Source organism: Bactrocera oleae, chromosome 4 (assembly GCF_042242935.1).
Source record: "Bactrocera oleae isolate idBacOlea1 chromosome 4, idBacOlea1, whole genome shotgun sequence".
Classification (NCBI taxonomy): domain Eukaryota; kingdom Metazoa; phylum Arthropoda; class Insecta; order Diptera; family Tephritidae; genus Bactrocera; species Bactrocera oleae.
In genome coordinates, this window is record NC_091538.1 from 73,883,710 (window position 1) to 73,907,076 (window position 23,367).

At 40.1% G+C, this 23,367-nt stretch overlaps 1 protein-coding gene across 1 annotated transcript in view; it reads left to right on the forward strand.

Moving 5' to 3' along the window:
• The window catches only part of Stacl (SH3 and cysteine-rich domain-containing protein), a 174,678-nt gene that overhangs the window by 107,069 nt on the left and 44,242 nt on the right, over positions 1–23,367 (forward strand). The window contains 1 exon segment of the mRNA XM_070108710.1: positions 16,874–17,019. Within this exon segment, the coding sequence (XP_069964811.1) occupies positions 16,874–17,019 (146 nt within the window).

Here is a 23,367-nt window from a genome sequence, read left to right on the forward strand (position 1 = left end):
TAACGCGCATGATTGGTTGTAGTGGATGCCACAGTTTACTAGAAACTGTGAATTTGAGCTCTGTTGCAATTTTGCGAGTATTATATGTATTATATTATATTAAGAGCAGCATATATGTGAGAAATGAATATAATCACGAACAAATTTTGTTGACTTTTTATGTACTTTTATTAGAAACTTTATTTTTCAAAAAAAGACTGAGCACTTTCTGTTGAATTTTTATATGAACCTTCAAAATTGGTTGAGATAAGCCTTCTTATTGCTTCACTATTTATTTATACATTTATAGGTATAGACTCTTGAGTACATGAAAACTGAAAAATAGTAAACATTTTAAAATTAAAATCTTATTGGAGGTGCTGCTTGACGAAATAAATTTAAATTTCTAGTTATATTCGTCAAATTTAATTGTTATTACTTAAGGAAGCGAGGAAATATGCAAACAAATAAATCATAGAAACATCTGCTTTCTCTTCACACTTTAAACTCAATATTTTTCAATGAGCGCTTTCCTAGCTGGTATTTTACTCTCCCCGCATAACCTCTTGCATTTTATAATATAAACCGACGCCAGCATTTGTAGACGCAATAGTCAAGCGTGCTTTCAAGGTATATTTTCGTGTGGGTGTGGGTCGATTCATTTGAATGATGTTGCATATGTGTATGTGTATGCCAGAAAATTTCCTTGCTCCGTACGTGAGACTCTCTGCATTTCATATTTTCCAAATTTGACAATTTCGTGCATTTTTCAAATACTCAGAGCAGCACAAGAAAGATAAAGTTATGCAATTGCACTGACACATACTCATAGTGTAGGCGGAATAACAGTGTGTCTGCAAATGGAATGTGAAAATGAAAAATAAATGCGAAATAAAATGTCTACAGTTGAAAATATACAACAAGGTAGGTATATTGCGATAACGGAGTGTGTGCTGTTGTTATTATTGTAGACTACAGTTCCGTTAAGCAAGTAAAGACATGAAAAATGTAGGAGTGCATGCAAGCGGAATATATTTCTGTATTATGCCAAAATACATACGTGTAACGGTATACCTATGCTACAGAGGGAACAATTAAAGTTTTTTAAGTGGGTGGAAATCATGTTGTATGAATTTCAGTAAAAAACTATATATCTACAAATTTGTATACTATAAGATGCTCGAACTATTCACCCAACACTTTTCATAATCGTCTATAGCCATAATTTTTTTTTTTTTCAAAGTACAAACTTCAGCTATAAAACGATTTTGCAAAACCCTCTGTTTGCTTAAGCCTTGCGTTCTTCCCGTGATGCATCCTTACTTATTTGATGTTCATTCTAAGGTTTTTTCATTCAACAGCCCCCTACAAATTAATAGGGACCGTAATATAGTTTAAATTATGAGGATAAAAAGCCGAAGTGTCTGTGCCTTATGAAGCTCAGATAATTCTGGACTGGCCCAATGAGGTCTGGACCACTTAAGTTCAAGACAGATAGTAAGGCCCGAAGTACACGCCTTCAGCCACAAACTACTAAGTTTCGGCTTTTAAAAGAATAGAGTTGCTGGATTTTTTATGTGATTGTATACAATACACACTCTTACAGCCAAAATGCGAGTCTATAACTTTCCTAGAGGTTGGCGGAGTGTGCAAGCGCATGGAAATGCGAGCATAAGCAAGCACTCGAACATGAGAGAACTCAAATGCCGGGCAAACGCACGCACATGCAGAGGGGCATATGCAAATTATGAGGCTGGTTTGAGCTATATAGCCACATAAATCGGGGCGAGCAGAGTCTGCTTAAATGCGGCCGCTATTGTGTGCATAACGGACCAAAAACGCGCCCGATATTTGGATTTGTCTGCCGATGTGTATGTCTGAGCCACATGTGGGTGCGTGTGTGGTGTATAAGCAGTTATACGCATGCATATATATGTGTGCTGGCATCGAGAGTGTTTGCACTGTGACATGTTCTTGGCTAAGTGCTCAACTTTATGCAAATTATATGCCTACACACACACGTTCACATCGAACTTAAATGCGTGCGCATATGCACACAATCACGAGCATGTAAGTGAGGTTATTGCAAGCGCATGAGTCAAGTAATTAAGTGCTTATATTATGGATGAGTTGTGGCTGTTCGGTAGCTGCTTCCGAATCGACCGCCATAAAGTGACTAAGTGCAGTCGAAAACCTCCCGACTAGAGTTTTCTATAGAAATTACTATGCATGTATCCGTATGTGTGTGTTTTAGAATGTGAATGTGTGAGTTTGCGCGCATTTTAGTAGGCGCATTTAATTAAAATGGCATGTCACGGCGAATTAAGAGTGATGTGGCAGCGCAATTATGTGGCGGCAGCCACTTAAGTGTGGTAGTCGGCAAGCTACCTATAGAAGTCAGCGACTTAGCACATAGAGCGTGAACATTTTAGGTTATAATTATTTAATTGGGCCGATAGAGAAGCTGCACATGCTGCTAAGCCATTGTGCGCTAGCCCACACATATGTATATTAAAGAGAGCTTAAATTCTGCTACCAGCTCAAATGCCATATTTTACAATGAACAGTTTTGGCAAAACTCAATTTTTTGCCATTTATCCAAGCTGACAAAAATGCTGGCATTTCAGCTATTGCAAACCTGGTCAATAATAGACGTAGTTTCGTTTACCTCCAACACCCATGTTGACCAAAATCAGTTTTCTTTATTTACATTCATTTGATTTTGTGTCCTCATATCATTCTTGATCACTTTAGTTGGCGATTTCAGCTCGTAAATAATAAAGTGGCGCCTATTCACCCTTTCGCAAAAAAAATCAATTTTTCTTCTAAGCATTTTGGACACAAATTCATATACTTGATGCTCTGGATACGATTGTGTGATTATGTGGAAGTGTCTTAAAGGCTAAAGCTGGTCAGAAGTGACACATGAGTTTATGGAGTACAATAAATGCCAAAATGGCACGAACGTTAAACAGAAAAGGATAAAAATGCATAGCTCAAATTTAAGCCTTGAACTTGATTACTTTTGTATTCCGAAGTAATCTAAGTACTTATTTTCTTTAAACATTTTAATTTATTAGTGTAATTTTTGCGGTTGGCTGAGTGAATGTGCTCGTAGAAAACCCAAAAAGGACTTGCAGTGCTCGATACGAAATCTCTCTAAGTAGTTTTCCCATTCGGCGGCAGTGTGGCTACTAAAACAACGCATTATTGATAAAGTGTTGTTCATTTCATCACAAGTTTCAGCAAAGTTGCTTTGATGGAGAGATGAGAACTTACGAACCGCTGAGCACTTTACCAACCAAGCATTGAACCGCTGAAAATCTGGTCGCTTACGTTCGCTTTAAAAACTATTTTCGTATATACATACATATGAAGGGTCGGAATGAATATGCGACGAAATTTTCTTGCAAACCCACCTATGTATATATGCAAGTGTGTCACTCCCTGCAAAACTTATCGTTATCTTGATTCTCTGGCAGCCGTAGCGTCATTTGTGCGGGTTACTCATACGCCGTGGCGCTTTTCATTCATGCAAATATTGTCATAATTAATTTATGGCTTGTAATTGGGTCAAAAAATGTGCATGCAAATGCAAGTGGCATGTCATATTTTTAACAACAACAACAGCGTGAACATTGAAAACCTCAGCAACAAAAGTGGACGCGGGCAGCGAACATGTCGGTGGCATTCACTTGAGTGCTTTGCATTGCTGCCGTGCATTACAATCAACGGACTCAGAACAGGAGGCGCTGAAAGCAAGCTACAAGAAAGCACTAATGGCGTGATTTACGTGCCACAAACTACACTTTTTAACTAACGAGCACAGCCAGTGGGCACATTAATCACGACGCTTGATAAAAAGGCGCCGGGCCCAAAACATATGCTCGCAAAAATGCTCAAATGCAAAAATGCAGCATTGCAACAGCGGAGGGGTGCTGCTGTTGACTAGTGACTAGGGGGCAGGGACATGTGAAGTGCCGCCCGCGTCGCCACAGTCAGGACAAATTAAATTACATTTTGAACATACGCTCGCTGAGGTGTATGGTGTATATTGGTATATGTGTATGCATGTATGTGCGCTTATCGTACACTTCTATCGCATTATGAACACGCGTCCAAAGCGCAAAAAGCAGCGTATTCCCCTTATCGAACACACAATTCCGGCCTTTCCCCTCAACGGCCTTGCGTTTGTGGCGGCGCGCGGTGGAAGGCGTTCGGAGGCAAATGAGGCAGCCACATACACGCATTTGGTTGCCGCCATGCATTTCACTTGCTTGAAATCGAGTGATTTATGGGTGCAAATATGCCTCATCGGTTGTTTATCCCATTGAAGAGCGCCAACTTGCAGGCGTTTATTATTATTACATTTTCATTTATTTGCCAGTGAGTCGGAGTGTATGCCAAAAATGGAGCTTCTTTTGCTCATTAGCGGTCGGACAGTAGTGACTTTGGTTTTACTAACGCGTCTGATGCTAGGTTCTATGTGTGATTAGAACCGTATATTAGAAGGCTTCACTATTTGTTTTATCAAAAAATCAGTGGCCTTATGTTCTTCCGCTGTTTCCCTAAAGCAAAAGATTCGATTAGACTTATGTAAACAGACATTTAATCTAACTTTTCGGTTTCCTTGTAGACGAACCTCAAATAAAACATATCAGAATGAACATATTGACGTCGGGAGTATTTAACCGTAAAGAACAACTGACCAGATAACTCGAATACATGTGTGTTTGTATATCTATGAGCCCATGTCTCGCCACGTGTGAATTAAAAATCGTTTTGCTGCAACACGAGAATATCATACATTTTTCACTCAGTGCCTTGAACATTTAATTATGATTACCATCGCCCTCCGGCGCATGGAGTGAAGGCGCGTTGTCCCCGCAGACGGACATCCGCCTGCACTTTGACAAAAGTCACGGGGTCCGCTGAAAAGTGCAATTCCCTTTATCTTTTTGCTCGACTATTGGCAACCGCTCTCACTCATATGGACGAATGCGTATGAGTGGGTGTAAGCGAATGGCGGAGGGTAGGGGGTGTGCGCGCCGCAAGCGCTTCTGAAACAATGGCAATCAGCAAGAAGATGACAAAAGCAATAATAAGTTTCATAAATGTGTAAGTGGTCGTGTGCACTCTCCTTTTATCCTATAGCATCGCATCATCATTGTGTTTTTGTTTTTACAACAATAACTGCTGCTAAAAAGCTGTGCACGAACAAAACGAGTGACGAAATATGTGCGAGTAGCGAATATGTGGCTTTGTGTGTGTGGGTGTGTGTGTGTGTGCGTGCAGAAGGGTGTTGTGAAAAGACGGAAGATGGCACAGATAATGACCCATCAGCTGTTCAGCTGCCCCCGGCGTCATTGACGATGCCATTGTAGCTGCACGAAAACAAAACCATAAAGAGGAAAAATAAACTGTAAACACGAGTAAATCGGCGGCATTCAAGTGTCGCCGCCAGTGCAGCTGAGTTGGTCAGCGTGCTATTGTGGCTTTTGTTGCACAGCTGATTTAGTTTCGCTGCGGGGATGGCGATATTATGGCACTTATGAGCGGCAGCAAAGTGGAGGCGTAACGATATTGGTTGAGATCAGAAGAAGAAGCTACAGAACAATTATGAGGGATCGGAGGCTTTCTACATTTAGTTAGTGTCCGCTTATTTTTTTCTTTTAGTTGATTATCAGCTGTGGGATTTTCACTGAAAATATCTGGACTAGAAATGAACGGAGCGCTCTTTCACACGCCACAAATGTTCTGGGGTAACCTTAAAAGTGTCAGTTAATTACTTCTTTTTCTTTCGTTCGAATAACTCGAATTCCAGCTAATTCTTGGTTGATTTATCAAAAAATATTTAGTATATGTTTGTCAATAGTTTCATAGCATTTGGTTGGTTTATCGAGACTCTCGTCTATTTGGTAGTTTTCTGTAGCTTCTTGTTTAAATATTTTTGAAGGCTTCAAAAGTACTTGCCCCTGTTAGAGGAATCCACAATTTCAATTCTTGTCGTCGGCCAGCAGCCGCACATATAAAGCGACGTGTACAAAAATGAATACCGTTACACTTCTATGTATCAATGGTATAAACTGTTCTCGTGTTATTCTCTCCACAAGAAACTGCCTGTTGCAATTGCTGCGCAGTTGGCTTTCTTTGGGCCGATCTTCTAGAGCTTGCAGCAACTTAACCCACTTTCAGCGCACCCTCACTCACTCCTCACGCACCCGCTTTTTCGCAAGTTTCTTTGTGTTGTAACACTTTCGCTAAACTTGTGCTATAATTTCAAGGCGAGTGCGGCGGGTGGGGGCATGGGTGCGCCGTTGAAAGCAACTGTAAATTCAATCGCTGCGCGAACACCAACACTAGGCAGTGAATGAATGGAACTTAATGCATGAATGCAACACAAGAACAACTACAACAGCGGTGGAATTATAGCAAAAAATAAACACTCCGAACACAACAAAGGCATGCTAAATACATGCTACGCCATGTTGTTGTACACGAAAAGCTAAAACGAGAACGAAAGTGATAAAACAACACAACAACAAATGCCAGCCATTAACTTTGCGTCAAGTGAACTTATTGTGCCGCCTCGAACTAAGCCAGCCGCCCCAGCCGCCCCAGTGAGTCCATTATTGCAACTACAATGCATAAAAAATAAGAACAACAATAAAAACAATGTAAAATAATAAAATAAAGCGCGAATATAGTTCTGTGTATGTGTGTGTGGGAATATATTTTATGCTCAGAAATAAGTGCATTTATTTTGCATGGAAACCGTTGGAAAATTTGTGGAGCGTAAAATTTGTTTGTTACTTTCACCACACATACTCATACATATATATATATATATATGGTATATATGTGTGATGAGCCCAAAAGTGGCGACAAAGAAGAGGCCAAAGAGTGTTTGGGAGGCAGCAGTCCTCGAAAGTGCATTAAAGTTTCCATTTGCCCGAAAGGCAGGTTCGCTGGGCTGGTCGATAGCTTTTCATTTTCCACACTCGAGCACAGACATTCGCACACATTTATTCACAAGGGCGTTGAAAGGCGAGAGCCCATGTGCAGCCAACCTTTTGTCGGGGCGAGGAGCGACCAGCGAAATGTTGCAGTCACCAGCCAATGTTGGCGCTGGCTATTTCTTGGTTAGCGGAAATATGGATTTTTAGGTGTATGTCAAGCCGGCAGGCCGACAAGCCGACAAGTTGCCACTTGAGTTCCTTTATTTGCTTTCGATTGTGGAAAGTACTTTGACATTTGTACATATGTTTGTGTGGAAATTTGGTAATCGGTTTTGCAAGCGAAACGGTTACATATTTACAAATAAAGGTAATCGCACAAGCAATTTTTAGCAACAAGGGCAATCACTTTTTGCAAACGTATGTGGTGGGTTTTGGTCTTAAAAACACGCGATAGCTAGCTGAACACCACAGCAGAGAGATGGAGGCACTTTGACTGCAACCATTTCGCATTCCAGCCATCATTGACTCAACATAACTTTATATTAAACTATGATAATACAAACACACGTATTTCTGTGTGTGGTTGTACGAGCGTGCGCTCAGAAGACAAACAAGCTTTCATTAACCCATATGTGTTCTAACAGTTATTGGCCGACACCTACTGGAATGCTGAAGAGAGGCGGCCTCAGCACGATGGCAACACACTTAGCAACACCAACACTAATGCATGCTAGTTCAATGATGTGTGCAAACAAAAAGAGACCAAAATGTTGTCGACATAGAAATTTGAACCGAAATCTGATTAAAATTTTAACACCATGCGAACATCGTAAGCTCCAGCAAGAAGTGCATTGGATTCTCTAATGTGCTGATTGCTCCGTGGCTGCACAAATAGTTGTCTTTAAGGGCGATGTTCCTCAAATCGGCTACTGCATTAGACTTAATGCAACCACACGGTCGCTGCAATTACTGATAAGGAGCTCAGTCAGTTGGCCAGGAATTTCGGTTGAATTGGCACTTTTAGCGTCACATGTGTGTCATATTGTAGTTGTTGTTGTTGTGAGCGTGTGTGTGCCTTAAGCAGCGAACTTATCTGCAAGCATTAATTGAAATTGGGATAGCTAATGGTTATTACCGAGAGCGCCAAAATAAAGTAAATGCCAAAATTTATTCGAAATGCTATTTCCTTGAAAAATACCGACGCCGTTCACACTTAAGCTCCTTGTTTTACTTAAGCGCTCGTAAGCAGGTGTGAGAATGACAGCAGACTCCACTTGCGGAGAGCAGGGACTTCGAAATAATGTTTTTCAATTTAATATTTAATGTAAAAGCTGTTCGCCATTAGCGAACGAGTACTGCTATGTTAGTCCTGAATTTTCCAACTGGGTGTGTTCGTGCTTACGAGACCACACGCATTGCTGAGCAACATGCAAACTCACTTTCACAGAAAATCCAGGTCAACCCGACGTTTGAGTGACTTGTAACATTTTGCAATGATTTTTCTATTTCTGTTTTTGTTTTTGTTTTTGTTTCGCCTCGGCACTACAATTGCATATTCATAATCGGGATTAACTTATAATCGCAATAATCAAGTGTCTGTATAGCTGCTCAGCTCTTAATCCGCCTGATTGCTCGTACTCCAACAACCGAGCGCACCGAGCGCCACCTGAAGCCCACCCACACTAACACACTGTCTTGGTGCACCCACACACACACACAAACTCCATCACTTCTCACCTCCCACCGATCCACTGATTAACTGCCCCTGACCCACTTGGCCACAGGCACATGTGCATCGGTGCTTAGGTGTATGGGTGAGTTGGTGTGCTGGTGTGCAAGGATGTGATTATGCATATGGCAAGCCGATTGTGGATCAAAATATTGTTTTAGTTGCCACATGTGGTAGATTTTCAACGCACTCAAGCACGAGTAGCATAGCTGTTGCAAATGCGTGCGTGTGTGTGTGTGTGCACTCTTTTATATTTGCTTCATTCGACTCGAAGTTGGCAGGAAGGAATGGCCGGAAAGTTTTACGTGCAGATTAAAACATGCAAGTGCAGCAATAGGAAATACAACACATAATACACACCACACACTCACACATTCGCACAAATTCAAACAGTGCAGCTGCCAGGACTGAAATGAAAATAAATGTTGCTATTACACTTCACTGCAAGTCAAACAAATTTTATATTTGCCATACAAAACACATAAAACAACAACAACAACAGAACAGCTGCAGCAGCAGCAAGTATGTAAAAGCATTGCAAATCAGCAGTCGCACTCGAATGCATCAATTTGACTTGGCAATCGGTCTGTGTTCACGCTCGACTCGCTGCACATGACACACAAATAAATACTGGCATGTGAGCGGAGCTTGCCAAAGCCCAATCAGGCAGGGAGTGAGCGGGAAACCTTTTCGCAAAATCTTAGAACCTGAAAGGACAAATGAGTGAAAAATTTAACTGTTATTTAAATAAAGCAACTTAAACATTGATTTTCATACTGCTTTTAAAATGGAAACTGAACAACAATACTGCGCAGCAATGGAACGCCGACTCTTTTTGGAGATATTTATTTTCGCTTAGAACTAAAATGGAACAAGTTTTGATTTAGAAAATAAATTTGCTAAATTATAAAGTTTCTAAAGCTATCTGCTACCTCATTCTTCTCGGGTTAGTCGCGGTTGCCGCCCAACCGATATTCTCACTGGGCATTGCTGCGTCCCCACGATGTGCCATATAACAGTGCATGTTAATTACACGCCATGTCGGGCAAAGTGGCCTCAGCAGCAATGACAGTGACAATGAACGTAAGGGAAAATAAAAGTTCTTAGAAAAATAAATAATAAATTTATTTTAATTTGTGGAGCGTGAAATTGAATGGTCAGTGCAACTATATTGGCGCCTGTGCGAGCCAATGCTTGCTTCTGAAGTAGTGTTAATTGGGCTGAGAGGAGGGAATTCCACGCTCAACTTGTTCGTAGATAACACGGCTGCTCGGCTGTTCAACAAGCTCTTGGCTCTTGCGAGCATAGAGTGGAAATTAAATTTAAATTTCGAGACTCTTAAAATAGCTCTTCTCACAATTTTTTTTATTGGTGTAAAAGGTCTTCATCTCCTCTACACACCACATGGCATATTTCAAAATTTTCCCAAGTGAAAGCATTTTTAACCCAAAAGATAATTCGGATTGACAAATATATAACACTTTTGGCCGCTCGTAATGATACAAAAGAGATAACTAACTATAACTTGTACTAATGATAATGCCTGACGAATGACCTCGCATAAGTCTATATTTCTACACACGAGTGTACATCGTGCACATATCAATATAAATGCTTACAAATGAGTCTTGAGTGCAATTAGTGCAGAGTGGAAATTAAAAAAAAACTAAATTTCATTTCACATCACTTTCATTACATCCATTTGCAATGCTGACTGACAGGAACTATGGTGACGATCCGTGTATTTTTATGCTTCGCAGCGGTTGTAAGTGGTGGCAAGGGTGCTGCCACATTAGACCGTAAAGAGCAGCGGCAGTCTGGCGAGCGCCTGCCGCTGATTGCCGCCGACAAAAGCCAACAATGATGAGCTGCAATAACGATGACAGCCATAATCATTATACATGCATGAGCATGTAGTCACAAGCGAGAGTAATCAAAATAGCAAGCACTGAAAGCTTGAATAAGCGCGAAACAACGAATAGAAAATACAACAACATACAACAAAAATAACAATGTTTATTCGATGCCATCAACGGCGTTGATGACGGCGCCGGCTAAGCAGCGAAATGGCTGACAAAAACGCGCTAATAACGGTAACGACAATAGCAGCGCCGACAAGCTCACAGCTGACAAACTGACAAGTTGACGTTGAAGCGCTGTTAGTGTCATAACAAATGTCTGTCACTGCTCCCGCGTGATGCATTAAAAACTGTTTGCTGTCACATGATGTCTCGCACATAAATTCGGTAAATAAGAAATGAAATCGCGTTTAATCATTATGACGTAAGGTAGCGTAGGCGAGATCTTCTAAAAGTATCCGAACTTTGTATTTCCACCTGGGATACACAAGCAGGCTAGTTGCCTGTCAGTTGCTTTCTTATCTTTACCTGTAAGAACGTGAGTGCGTCTTTTTGTGATGGCGCTCGCAAGCATAAAAATGCCATAACAGCACCTGCGAATGACCTGTTGGGATCAGCCGGCAGTCTATTGCTTCGACTCACGCCTAACAACCCGAACGAATTGCCCATCGACCAGGAAATCACTCAACTTCGCGCATCAGTCACCTGCCCACTGACCCACATGCATAAATACTAACGAAAGTTGTGAAACTATAACGGGTTCTTTATTTATTTCATACAATCTGTACTTCGTTCCTTCACCCGTTCGTTTGTCATATTTGTGGGAGTACTAATGGCTTTCAGCGCGCCATCTACCGGAATAGTAACACATTTACGGCTACTATTATACACCGTCTCTTTCAGGTTTCATGTTCACTGGCAATTGATGATATTTACATACCACACACACATTCATATACCATATATATTATATTTATGTGGGTTAGAGGACCAAGCGGAACGAAAGAACAGTCAAAGTAAAATGGTAATAGATCAACAAAGACAAATGGTATAAAGTTGGTAATAAATCAACATGAAGGCGCACTAAATACGTTGGACCCTTTTCCGGTTTATTTAAGTCGGTGTGTGTGATATCTTAATACATATAGATAATAATTTCACGGTATAATGCCTAATGAGGCACAAGTACGAATTTTCATCGCGATAGTTTTCTTTGGATACTTAAGAGTTATTTTCTAATCTGAGCTGCGATAGTCAACAGCAGTTGTGAATTTCCCGTGCAATTTCTAAACTGGGAACTGAAGGCAATGCACCATTTGTTTAATTTAAGATAATACATTGTGCCGGCGCATCTCATAATAATCCAGTCATTATCAGAAAATTCACAGCGCAGTCGTAAGCATAAAATTATATTCGCCTTAATTTATTCATTATGCACACACCACCACACGCACACACACACACAGTGGAAAGGCTTATTCATTGCATCCATCGCATAATTTCCTTCATTAAACCGCAGCGTTATGGCGGCGGCACTGCATACACACAAATACACACAGTCGGCTGGATGGCTGGCTGGTTGGGCCGCCTTCAAGGAGCCAGAGGCGACAATAAATAATAACTAGGCCAACACTGTAATGCACAGATACGAAGTTTTCCTTGCCGGCAACATAACTAACCCATTATGCGCCCACTACATGGATGGGTGTGTGTGTGTGTGTGTGAAAGGATACAGGAGCGTTGGTGGGCGTGGGACTATCAAGGAGCTGCAAGGTAAATTAATTCCAAAAATTAATACACAAAAGCAATCTGAGCAACAACGGTTGCCACGAGCTGCAACTCCAGTCGTTAAGAACATTCAGGACACGAGTTTGCAGAAGCCAGCGACAATGCCCGAATCTGCCTGGCACTCAGTCGGATAAGTAATTAGATATTTTAGATATTAAGCAGCGATATGTGCATGTCTCTGCATTATTTAAATATTTATCTAATATGCTGTTGCACATGCGTATAACATTTCAAATGCGCAGCTGACAAGCGGTCTGTCATTCACACAGCCTCAGACCGACGCTAAACGCTCGTGGAGCCATGACATGTGAGTGAAAAGCCTCAGCCAAAATGCAATCACGAATGTGGCAGCTAACTTACGAAACGTTTCAATGTCACATACGACTGGTGCTGTGAATATCCGTTAAACCTACAACTGAATTTCAGATGGCCATTGCATGAAGCAGGGAGGGTGAAAAAACGTCGTCTGGAACTGTGATAATTTAAAACTACCTATAAATTTTTATAGTAATTTTCTGAATAAGCCTCAACTGCTATCAGACACTTTGTTGGGTGTTCTTCCGGAGCGTTTAAATATGAATATCTGAGTATTTTACAAGTATATACTTCTTTCATACCGGTGAGAAGACAATTGAAGAGTAGTCGTTCATTTTTATATTTTAATTCAAATTCAAAGGCAAGAATCAAGTTAAGTTTCGCTCTAAACTTTTGAAACTCAAGCAAGGATCCCTATTAGACAGTAAGTAACGCTTTTTATGATTTTGGTAAACAAAAATTCAAAAACCCTGTTGGCCCCGGTTGATTAAAGAACCGAAAAACATCATTTCCTATTAATGTTATTTGGCATTTATTGCCTTCGCGATTGAACGCGCCACTGCGGGAAAATATTGAGAATGTGTGGCAAGTAATCGCGCAAATGTTTACCAACTAGCCTTGTGGTTATTGTTCAATGCTAGTTAAATATTCATTATATTGTGTGGCGCGTGGCTTTGACACTTGTCGACTAATTGCAACAAATGAGCTGCCTAATGCCACAAAAACGTGTCGTTTGCGGCGACATGGTCACCGGCTGCCAGTGCGAGATCCTGTTAATATTTAAATAAATTTAATTTATTAAAATAATTAAGTTGACACAGCAAGTGCAATAGTTTTAATATTTAACTACATGCAAATATAGGTGAATGTGTGCAACATCCAGCTGACACTTGCAACTGACGTCGCATGAATATTTAGTGCATATGTGTAATCAAAATTTAATCGTGTTTCCAATTAACTAGAGAAATGTGTTCTACATGTATGTGTGGGTGTGGTGGTGTTTGTTGGCGCAATAATCGATAAGTTACTCATACGACACGCACGCCAATTAAGTTTATCAGCGCATTTTCCACATCATAAGCATCGCATTTGGCAATAGCACGACATAGGGAAGGCGCTCACCGCAGCGTGTGACGGCTGGAGCAAGTGCGCTGTGCGCCGAGGTAAGAAATGAATAGCGCGCCATAAAAACGTAACGCAGCGCCTAATTGCGGCAATTAAGCCGACATCATGAATGCAAATTATGTCGTAAGCTCGCATAAAAACTGTGACTGAGGAGCTACAACAACAACTAAAGTCAACACAATTCCAGCAGAACGATGCAACTGACTCTGCGCACAACGCCACAGACATTTCGAAGCCTGACTGAAGGAAAGGTAAATAAAAATTGGGAAGAAACGCTAATCTCATTACTAGGCATTCGTAAATACGTCTGTGTGGTAAAATATCAGTGCCTGTGAATTTCTGCTCACATTTCCAAATTTATTGTGTGTGTCTGCGCGCCTTTGTCTACATACACAGCTGCGCGTAAATCGCTCGACTTAATTTGCTGCGAAGATAAGCGCCTTTAGCTGTGCAGTCGAGCAGCAAACGCGAAGGTAAACTTTTGTCGTGCCGCCGCTCTGCGTCTCAGACTCTTCGAGAAGCCTGCACAATTGTTTTCGCGGCTTGCTTTCATTTTATGGCTTTAAGACATCTCTACAGCCTTTCACTTGTGTGTGAGAATATGCCTTTTTCACAGGCTACTGAAAAGTGAACGGAAACTTTTCCCTCTAATGTTTGTGGGAAGTACATAACAACAGCAATTAAATGCTGACAAGCACAATGAAGTCGAGGCATCCGAAACCACAAGCATCGCTTTGGACATGACAACAGAAACACATTGCTTTCATTTTGAGATATTTTTATTGACTTCTTAATGTTTATATTTCATTAGAACTGAAGGTCGCTTTTTTGGTTGTTATAAGAGAGGCCCAAAACCATTCGGTATTTATATATGCGAAGTAGTCCACAGATCTTGCATCAATAATTGACATGAATGTTTGCAGAGCCAAACTAGCACGATACAACAAAGCCTAGATGAGTACCAACTCTATCTGTAGCAGCTATTTGAGGTTAGGCACTTGATAGAACTACCAAAAGTTCAGTGAATTGTAAAACGGCTATAAATGTCGGCAATGCTAGTAATTCCTGCTCCATGAAATCGTTCTATGTTGTCGAACACACTCAACAATTTCATGGAGCTCACACTCATTCATTGACCAGCGCACATCTAGGAGCCGCATGAACGACGCACACACACACATATACAAATTCCATGCGGTGCAAACCATATAGTGGTGATTGCGACATTTGCAGTTGATTGAATTCGTAATGTAACCAAATTATTTTCACTTGACCACCTTTTCAATTTCCGTGCGCGAAATGCTCACTGTGGTGAAGCTCGTGAACGAGCGAGCAGCAACCGGTCCCTCCATAGAGCCTGCATGGAGGCGTCGGTATGTGCAGTGCAGTCGCACGAAGGCGATGCGGTCGGGAATAGTGTGGAATATAATGAAATTTACCATACGAATAGACAATCGAATGCATTCACATGGAAGGGTATTGAATTTGAGTATTGTGGTTAGATGGCATCTGGCTCGCTGGCAGGTGGATTCTGTGGAATTTCCAGTATGTACAGCACAAATCAAATGGAGATTTGTTAGCAAGCATCGAGCCCTAAAAGAGCGTTCAAAACGATTTAGGTGAGAGCATTTTACCGCATCGACAACAGTGAAAATTAAAAAGCATTGGAAATAGCAGAGACAAACTCAATACATCATCAATATCTGCAATAATTTTTTAAGGTTTCTGTTTCCACAAATTCTGAACTCCGGATTTTGGAGCTGTTCGTCTATAATTAGTAAATGGGGGACATCCAGCTACTGACTAACTCCCAAACAAATTTTCAGATCCAACTCCAACTCATGAAGGAATCAAAAATACTAGAACAACAACACAACTTCGACTTCTAGCAACAAAACTAAAGCTATCTAATATCAGCTCCTGTAAGATCTATCTGCCTAATGTCACAACTGCCGCCGGCACTGTAAATATGTGAAAGCCAATTAAGGGCAATGTGTTGTAATTTAAGTGTCGTGAAAATTTACTGTCTATAAAGCACTTTACTGCGCTTCACTTCCCTACCAGCCACAGCGGTTCTTAAATGATTTTGATTTTTTTGTTGCCTGACAGTTTTTTTTTTTTTTGCCAGTTGTGTCGAACTCATGTGTTCCATTGTGAAATGCTCCGCTAAACATACGTCAGTCTGGCAGTTTGCTTCCTTCGTTCATTTTCATCAGCTGTCGGCTGTCAATTCTGTGGTTGCGATTCGGCTCCCCTTGGTCCTCTTTCCACGACCTCGGAGTGCAGCGCAACCCATTCCCGCCACTGTCAAATGGGTTTTCATGCTCTGCTTTGCGCGCAAAGTATGTTATAATATTATATTATATATACAATTATTATATTATATATTTCTCTTCAAAATATTTCACAGTTATTTTTTGTGTTTACTCAGTCGTCAACTCCGCAGCAGGATATTAAACGCTGTGTTGATGCATCATGAGAAATTATGTTGGCCACTGTCAGCTTTGTACGCCAGTGTAATTACATATATATTTATATATTCAATATTACTTACTATAATACAAATGTGGAGCAAATGAGCACAATTCCAAATTTTCACACATAAATTATAATTCCCTGCGTTGGCATTACGTTGATCACTGATTTTTTGTATTTTTAGGCTTAGGGCAGGGTTAGCTTCAGATATCCATATTAGCCATGAAATAAGTTGCTTGTCATTATGGCATATCAACGAGAAAAAGCCTACAGTTGTGTATGAAAGATGGAGTTTTAGTTGTCTAACTAATGGAAAGTTAAAGGTGGAGCTGGAATAGAGAAAGCAACTAAATCGGATGCTCATTGCAGAAAAGGTTATGGAAATTAAATCTTGTGTTTATCCAAATCAAAAAGCGTTATTGTCAGCCGAGCTCTGTTTACTAAACACCTTTGCTAAGGAAGACAAGAGATCTGAGTTTAAAAAACACGCGCTTATTCAAAGCCTTTCTGAAAGAACTGTTGCTCAGTGTAAAAAACTAGATATTTTCTTCGAAAAACTCAAGGCGTTGTTTTTGGTTTCTTAAAAAGAAAATATATGACGCACTTACAGACATTAATTGTATAATTTTCTCTTTTACTTGCAGAAAGATTTGTACGTGAGCAAAGTTGATCCGGGTTCGCCACGCGCCGAGCGTAAACTTTCAGCCGCGACCGCGCCATCGATGAAAACAAAGTGGCTGAAAGCATTTAGAAGCCTAAAGCCGGCTTCCGGTTCAGCACCCGCCGATAGGTGAGTTTATTTATCGAACTCTCTGTATATAATACACACAAATTCGCCACACGAACATTTTGAGAGAGTAAGGGCGAAATACAGCTTAAAGCACAGACTTTTCTCACGTGTATTTCTAAACTAAATTAGACCAAACTACAGTGTTATATAATAATAAGAGACAATTTTTAGACTGTTGCACACATTTATAAAAAGACTTTGTATATTTGTACTTAGGAATAGAAGTAATTACGTAGGTCTATCAAGCTTTATAATAAGTATGAATTTTGGACACCTCAGTATGTCACTGGGTATAATTAACAATATTATAATAAACAATATTATAATAAAAAAAAGTTACACGTGACTAGCTGACCAGTGATGCTGATAACCAGTTAGACGAACACATCACTGGTTTTTTTTTTTTTTTTTTTTAAACTCGGTTATAAGCAAAGAATGCTCTCTACATATTTATTTTACAAGCTATGAATAAGAAAATTTACTGTGATGCGACTCTCCACTCTGAAGCCATCGGTTGCTAGTCACGCACTCAGCTACAGCTGTGAAACAGTTAAATGAGAAACGGTAAGAATCGAAGCGGTGCATCCGTATGCTGCCTGCATAAACTTTGTTCGGTTGGTTGCTCGTTAAAAACTAACTAGGCCCACAAAATAGATAAAAATTGTCTACTCTGTAGAAAAATTGGAAATTATTCAAGCAGCTGCATATTTCAATAGTTTACCGAGTAAAAATTGTTATCTAAAAGTTTGTGGCACAGAGCTGCAACATCAGCAGCAGCGGCCGCAACCGACACACACTCAAGCATCGCTGTAGAACGCAGTGCCGCGCGGGGCGTACGAGTAAACTTGCATTTCACACTAAATGATTTCCCCGAACGGCCGATGAGCACTCGCACTGATTGCGGTCGTTTGGCGCCGCGTCAGGGAATTTCAAAATGCAAGCTTCATAACGGCATGCAAACAAAAACATAAAAATAAAAATGGAAATAAAACCAGAAAATGTTACATAAAAATTTAAATGCTGCAAAAAATTGAAAAATGCATATAAATGCTTCACACAAATACTGAGCTGCACACCGACCCCTCACACACACACAAGTGCATTGAAAATCTTTCATTTGCAAAATTTTGCGCCTACACATCCAGTTAGGCCTTGAAAAAGGAAAAACACAAAATGGTGACGGCATATCGATAGTCGGGAAGCCACCAACCAATACGGGGACCGGCATAACGGCACACACAAACACACACATATGAGACATGTGGCATGTGGCTTTCGCCCATTTTTTTTTCACATGTATTTACTGAGTCATAAGCAGAAGCTGCTTTGCCTTATGTAATCATTGAAATGTGAAATTTGCAATGGAAAATTATTATTTTTAAGCCGCCGCCGCCGCAGTCCATTGATGAGTGTGTTTGGGTAGCACATTGAACGCCTGAAAGTATGTTAAGCGGCGAGGTGCAACGGCCGATACTCGTGTGCTGACCACGAAATGCCGCTTTTTCACTGAGCATATCCAATATCAGCACCACAGCCCGAGTGGTGGAAAGATTACCGCTTCAAAGCAAACAAATCATAGCGAAATAGACGATATGGCACATGTAATTTCAGAGTGCAGGAAAAAAGTAAAATTCTCGATGGAAACGCTGATTGGCGCTGCAGAGCGAAACATGCCGCTTTTGTGTCGAGTGCATTCGCTGCGGCAATATCCTGCCAAGCGGCATCAACAGCTAACTGCAACAATGAAAACCATCTGTGTTGCCGCCAACTTTGAGAATGTGGCAGATGCTAAATATGTGGCAAAATGTGACAAAATATTGAAAGCACCTTGAGTATTGCAGCCATAGGCACACGAAGCCACACGCGCACTTATGCGTTTGCAGATAAACATTTGCCTATCACTTGCATTGTTGTTATTATTCCTGTTTTCGCCTTGCAAATCTCTGCTTATTGCAATTGCGCACGACGCTCTGCGGGTTTGCCATTCAATCCACGGCGCAGTAAATATTTCATTCAACGTCACTTCTGCCCGCTGCCTTTGACACATGCCAACAATTGCTCGACACTTTGATGTCAGCGAGCGCAAAAGCGAAAGGGAAGAAAACTCGGCGCAATGTTGGGGAAATGTTGCAAATATTACATTTAACTAATGAGTAGTTCAATGCGGTTGCTTTGCCGCCTCGCCGCATTGCGAAATGAGAAGTTGTTTGTGGCGGCATCACTTTGGCGATTGAAATTCAAATAACTTTGTTTTGTGCATTTTTCTGCAGCAGGCGGATGTGTGTCGAGAGCTTTTCACTTTGGCAAAAAATTTACTTGGCAACTTTGGCCCACATCTGACCTTTGCTTGTCCGTCCCCGTCCCCGCAACTGTGCAGTGTTGCCTTTGCTTTGCGGTTCAACCGACCGCAGCTTTCAGGTTTTCAGCAACTTTTGTGATTTGAAGGCATGTTGGCAAGCATTTGCTCCTGCATCTGCAGGACATAAGTTCTTTATCATTATCGATTTTTTGGCTATGAAAATCGCACAAAATTGATGCATTTCATCGTTTGGCATATCTCGACCATGGAGTAAATAATTATTAGCTTTTCCTTATTGAAGGTATTGCAAGCGAGTGGGAGAAACGGTGGGGTCTATTTACTATCTTCGGACCTTCAGCAAAATCTTTGTCGTGTGACTACATATAGCAAGTAATCCACAAAGACCCCAGTAAAACTCACATATGCCTTCACCTGAAAAACCTGAAAAAACGGGTGCTCACAATTCGCCCAAATCAGCGATTTTTTCGCATGAATGAAACTCGCGTGTCTTTTATTTTGCAACAGAAAAACAATAAACAATAAACAATACATACCTAAGCTTGTTTTCCCCATATGTGTGTGTGTTTGTGTGCCCTCGGAACTAAGTACATCACTGTTTTTACACACACAAATGTTGCATGGCGAATGTTGTTTTTGCTGGTTGAAATTCACGCGAACAATTGACTAAATCAACTGCGCCTTCGGTTTAAGGTCAAGCAACGGCACTGCGACGTCAATACTCTCGACGATAGGTCGCGCCTCTGTGGCGAGCGCGCGTACGTGTTACGTATACGACAGGTAAGCCCGGCAAAACCCAAGTGACAAATTGCCTTGCGTGTCACATTGCATGCATAAGTAAGTGTCGTGTTGTTGTAACTTAAATTTATAACAACATACGAAAGGAAACCTTGCTTTTGCCCACATTAGGGTTTACTTCGCTTATTCCAACAAATCATTACATAATACCTTGAATTTGAAAGCAGAAGCTTGTTTGTACTGAAAGACTTTTTAGACTTCAAAAGTTTACTTCCTGACGAGTTTCGTTATGCGTCACGGAATATGCATTCAGGTAAATTTTATTCCTACATACGACTAAACGCACTGATTGAGCGCCGCCCTAAACGGCCAAATATATAATATGCTTAGGGACCTGCATGTGTGGCGATTCGGTGATTATGGCTTAGGGCCACCCATCCCCATTTTATACCCTGGGCGTGCAGATACGTATGTGTAGGAGTCATGTGAGAGGTCAGCTAATAAAGCAGCAACCATTGCATTCACTTAAGTACCGTTAGCTAATTGACTTACTTGTGTACTTTCACTTTTAATTACGGTTTATTAGTGGCACCGAGTTGAGTGGATAGGTGTAATCGTGAAATGTTCCAAACGGTAGATTTGCCGCTAAGCTCAGCTAAAACAACAAAACAACAATAAATAGAACAGCAATTAAGTGCCTACGTGTGCTGCGAATATGCAACGTGGCTTGCCGAGCAATTATTTCGCGCTGAACGAACGAACCTCATTTGCATTCACCAGGTGTGGGAATTCATTTCATATAAAGATGAAATGCCGAAAGATTGAGCTTCGGACTATTTTGTCTTAAAATACGACATAATCGTAAGCTAACTGAATTATAGACGGTTAGAAAATGCAAATTACTAAGGCTGAAATGTTCGGTTAGCATTAAGTTATTTAAATAAAATTGTAGTTAGCAGTTAAGCAATATAAATAAACATTATTTAAACTAATATTATTTTAGTAATAATGTACTTGATAAAATATCCATTGCCATAGTGTTAGAATATTTTATAAGCAGTTATTATTAACAGAATAAAACTATTTTACTTATTCCTTTATTGGGCACAACATAATTAATTTAACACATCGAATAATCCAATGATTTTGTTGCATACATTTTTGTCATTGCCTTAACCGAACCGCAAATCAAATCAAAAATCAACAAAAACGTTTCTGAAATAATTTTGTCATGCGAAATCACACAATTCCAAAAAAACAAAAAAAATTAAACAAACCAATATTCCTACGGCAAATCGTTTATTGCAAAATCTGTTCACCCAGTCAACCACGTCCAAATCAAATGTATCACGCCGTCTCAACTGTCTTGACCTTAAGGTAATGAAACATACAAATAAAATATATGAAATACATAATTTTCCACAGTATTTGTTGGTGAAGTAGAAAGCTACTCTATAACCTATTGCAAGTATCATTTCCGTTTTCTTGACGTTCGCACAACTACATCAATCCTACACTTGTGTGTGTCTGTGTGTGAAATGCACTCAAAACGCATGTTTCCTGGAAAATTGGTCGACAACTCCTTCAAATATCCACAATCCTACAATCAGAAAGAATATTCCAAATTCTATAACCTTTTATGTAAATATGTATGTCTATGTGTGCGAGTGGTCACTTCTCTCCCATCTCCTCCTAAGCATAAGTATTTGTTGTTGCTGCATAAGCGTATGTACTGTCTGCTGTCCTAAATTGTTCCCACCTTTTCACCAATATATGAAAATTCATTTGTACACACACACACACAAAACAAAGTAATTTAGCTTAGAAAATCTGTAGCTTCAGTAGCCCCCTCCGAAAAAATGTACCAATATAAATATAGTTTTTCAAATAATATAAAAGTAATGACAAACTCCTTTTTGATTTTTTATTGCTTTTATTATTCCTTATATATATATAAATAAATATAATTTGAAACACGCTGTATATATCTATGTATATATATTATATAAATTCTGTGTGTGTGTTTGTCTAGCGGTGACAGAGAATCAATTCGCGGCACTTTCGACCAACAAAATTACACTCTTAAATGAACACGTGGCTGAGTTTTCCTTGCAAATTTACATGAACACATTTCCGATAAATATAAAAGAGAGTGCATAAGTGAGAGACAAAAATTTTCAAAAACCTGTATTTAACCACAAAAAACTATTTACAGTTTTTTTCGAACTCAAAAATTATTGAAATTAGAAGCTCAAATTTTTAGCAGCTCCCTTTTTACCTTCTTAAAAGTTGTTAGTTTGGTTTTTAGTTGAAAAAAATAATTGGTAATAAGTACCAACTATTTTCGACACTTTCAACCAAAAATTTTACAAGTCACGAAATATATCCTAAAGGTGCTATCACACAAAAGAAGGGTATTTTTCTGCAATTGATGGTATTTATTTATATGTGCACGTCAATGAACCAAAAACCGGAAAGTGCTGAGCCTTTTTCAAAATATATTCCGTGTCTTTCCTATTTGTTGTAACACTTTGGAGCAAACTTAACAACTCCATAAAGTTTCCACGTTGGAGTCAGACACCAAACCGTTAAACAAAAAGGGGGAAAGACGGATTATCCAACATGTTGAATTGCAAACATAAATATTAAGTTCCGTACGAGTAAGGGGAGGGGGAAGTCAACGAGACATTCACGGAAATTGGTGAGCGAAGATCGGAGTGCGCCAGTTTCGAAAGACAAAGCAAAAGACAAATATGAAAAAGTGGCGCAGAGTTGGTGGCACTTAAAAGTTGGACTCGGTCGAGCGAGGCGCAGGCGATGTGGGCGGCACAGCAGAAGAATGAAGAAGCACCGAAGCCAAGGAGCAAAAGTAAATCACAAAAGTTTTCGCATTTCCCGAAAAAGTTTTTTAAATTTTTCCTTTGTTTTTTTGTTAGGATTTTGTTCGCCTTCGTGAGAATATACATATGTATGTACATATGTGAGTTTTCGTTTGCTTTTTACTCGACTGCTTGAGTTGTCTGTTTGTTTGCCTCAAGCAAATACGAGCAATATGTGCACATATGTATATGCGTACGCTAACAACAACAAACAAACAAAGAACTGCATTTGAAAATATATTTTGCTTGCTTTAAGGATTTATGCGAATAGATGTTGCATAACGTGCAGATGGCTTCTCTTTTTGGTTCTCCGTTATTCAATAGAATAAAAAATTAATATTACGAGCTGTAAGGACGTATCTGCAGTAAATCTTCCAAGCAGAAGCTCCACCACATGCAGAGATGCATTGCACT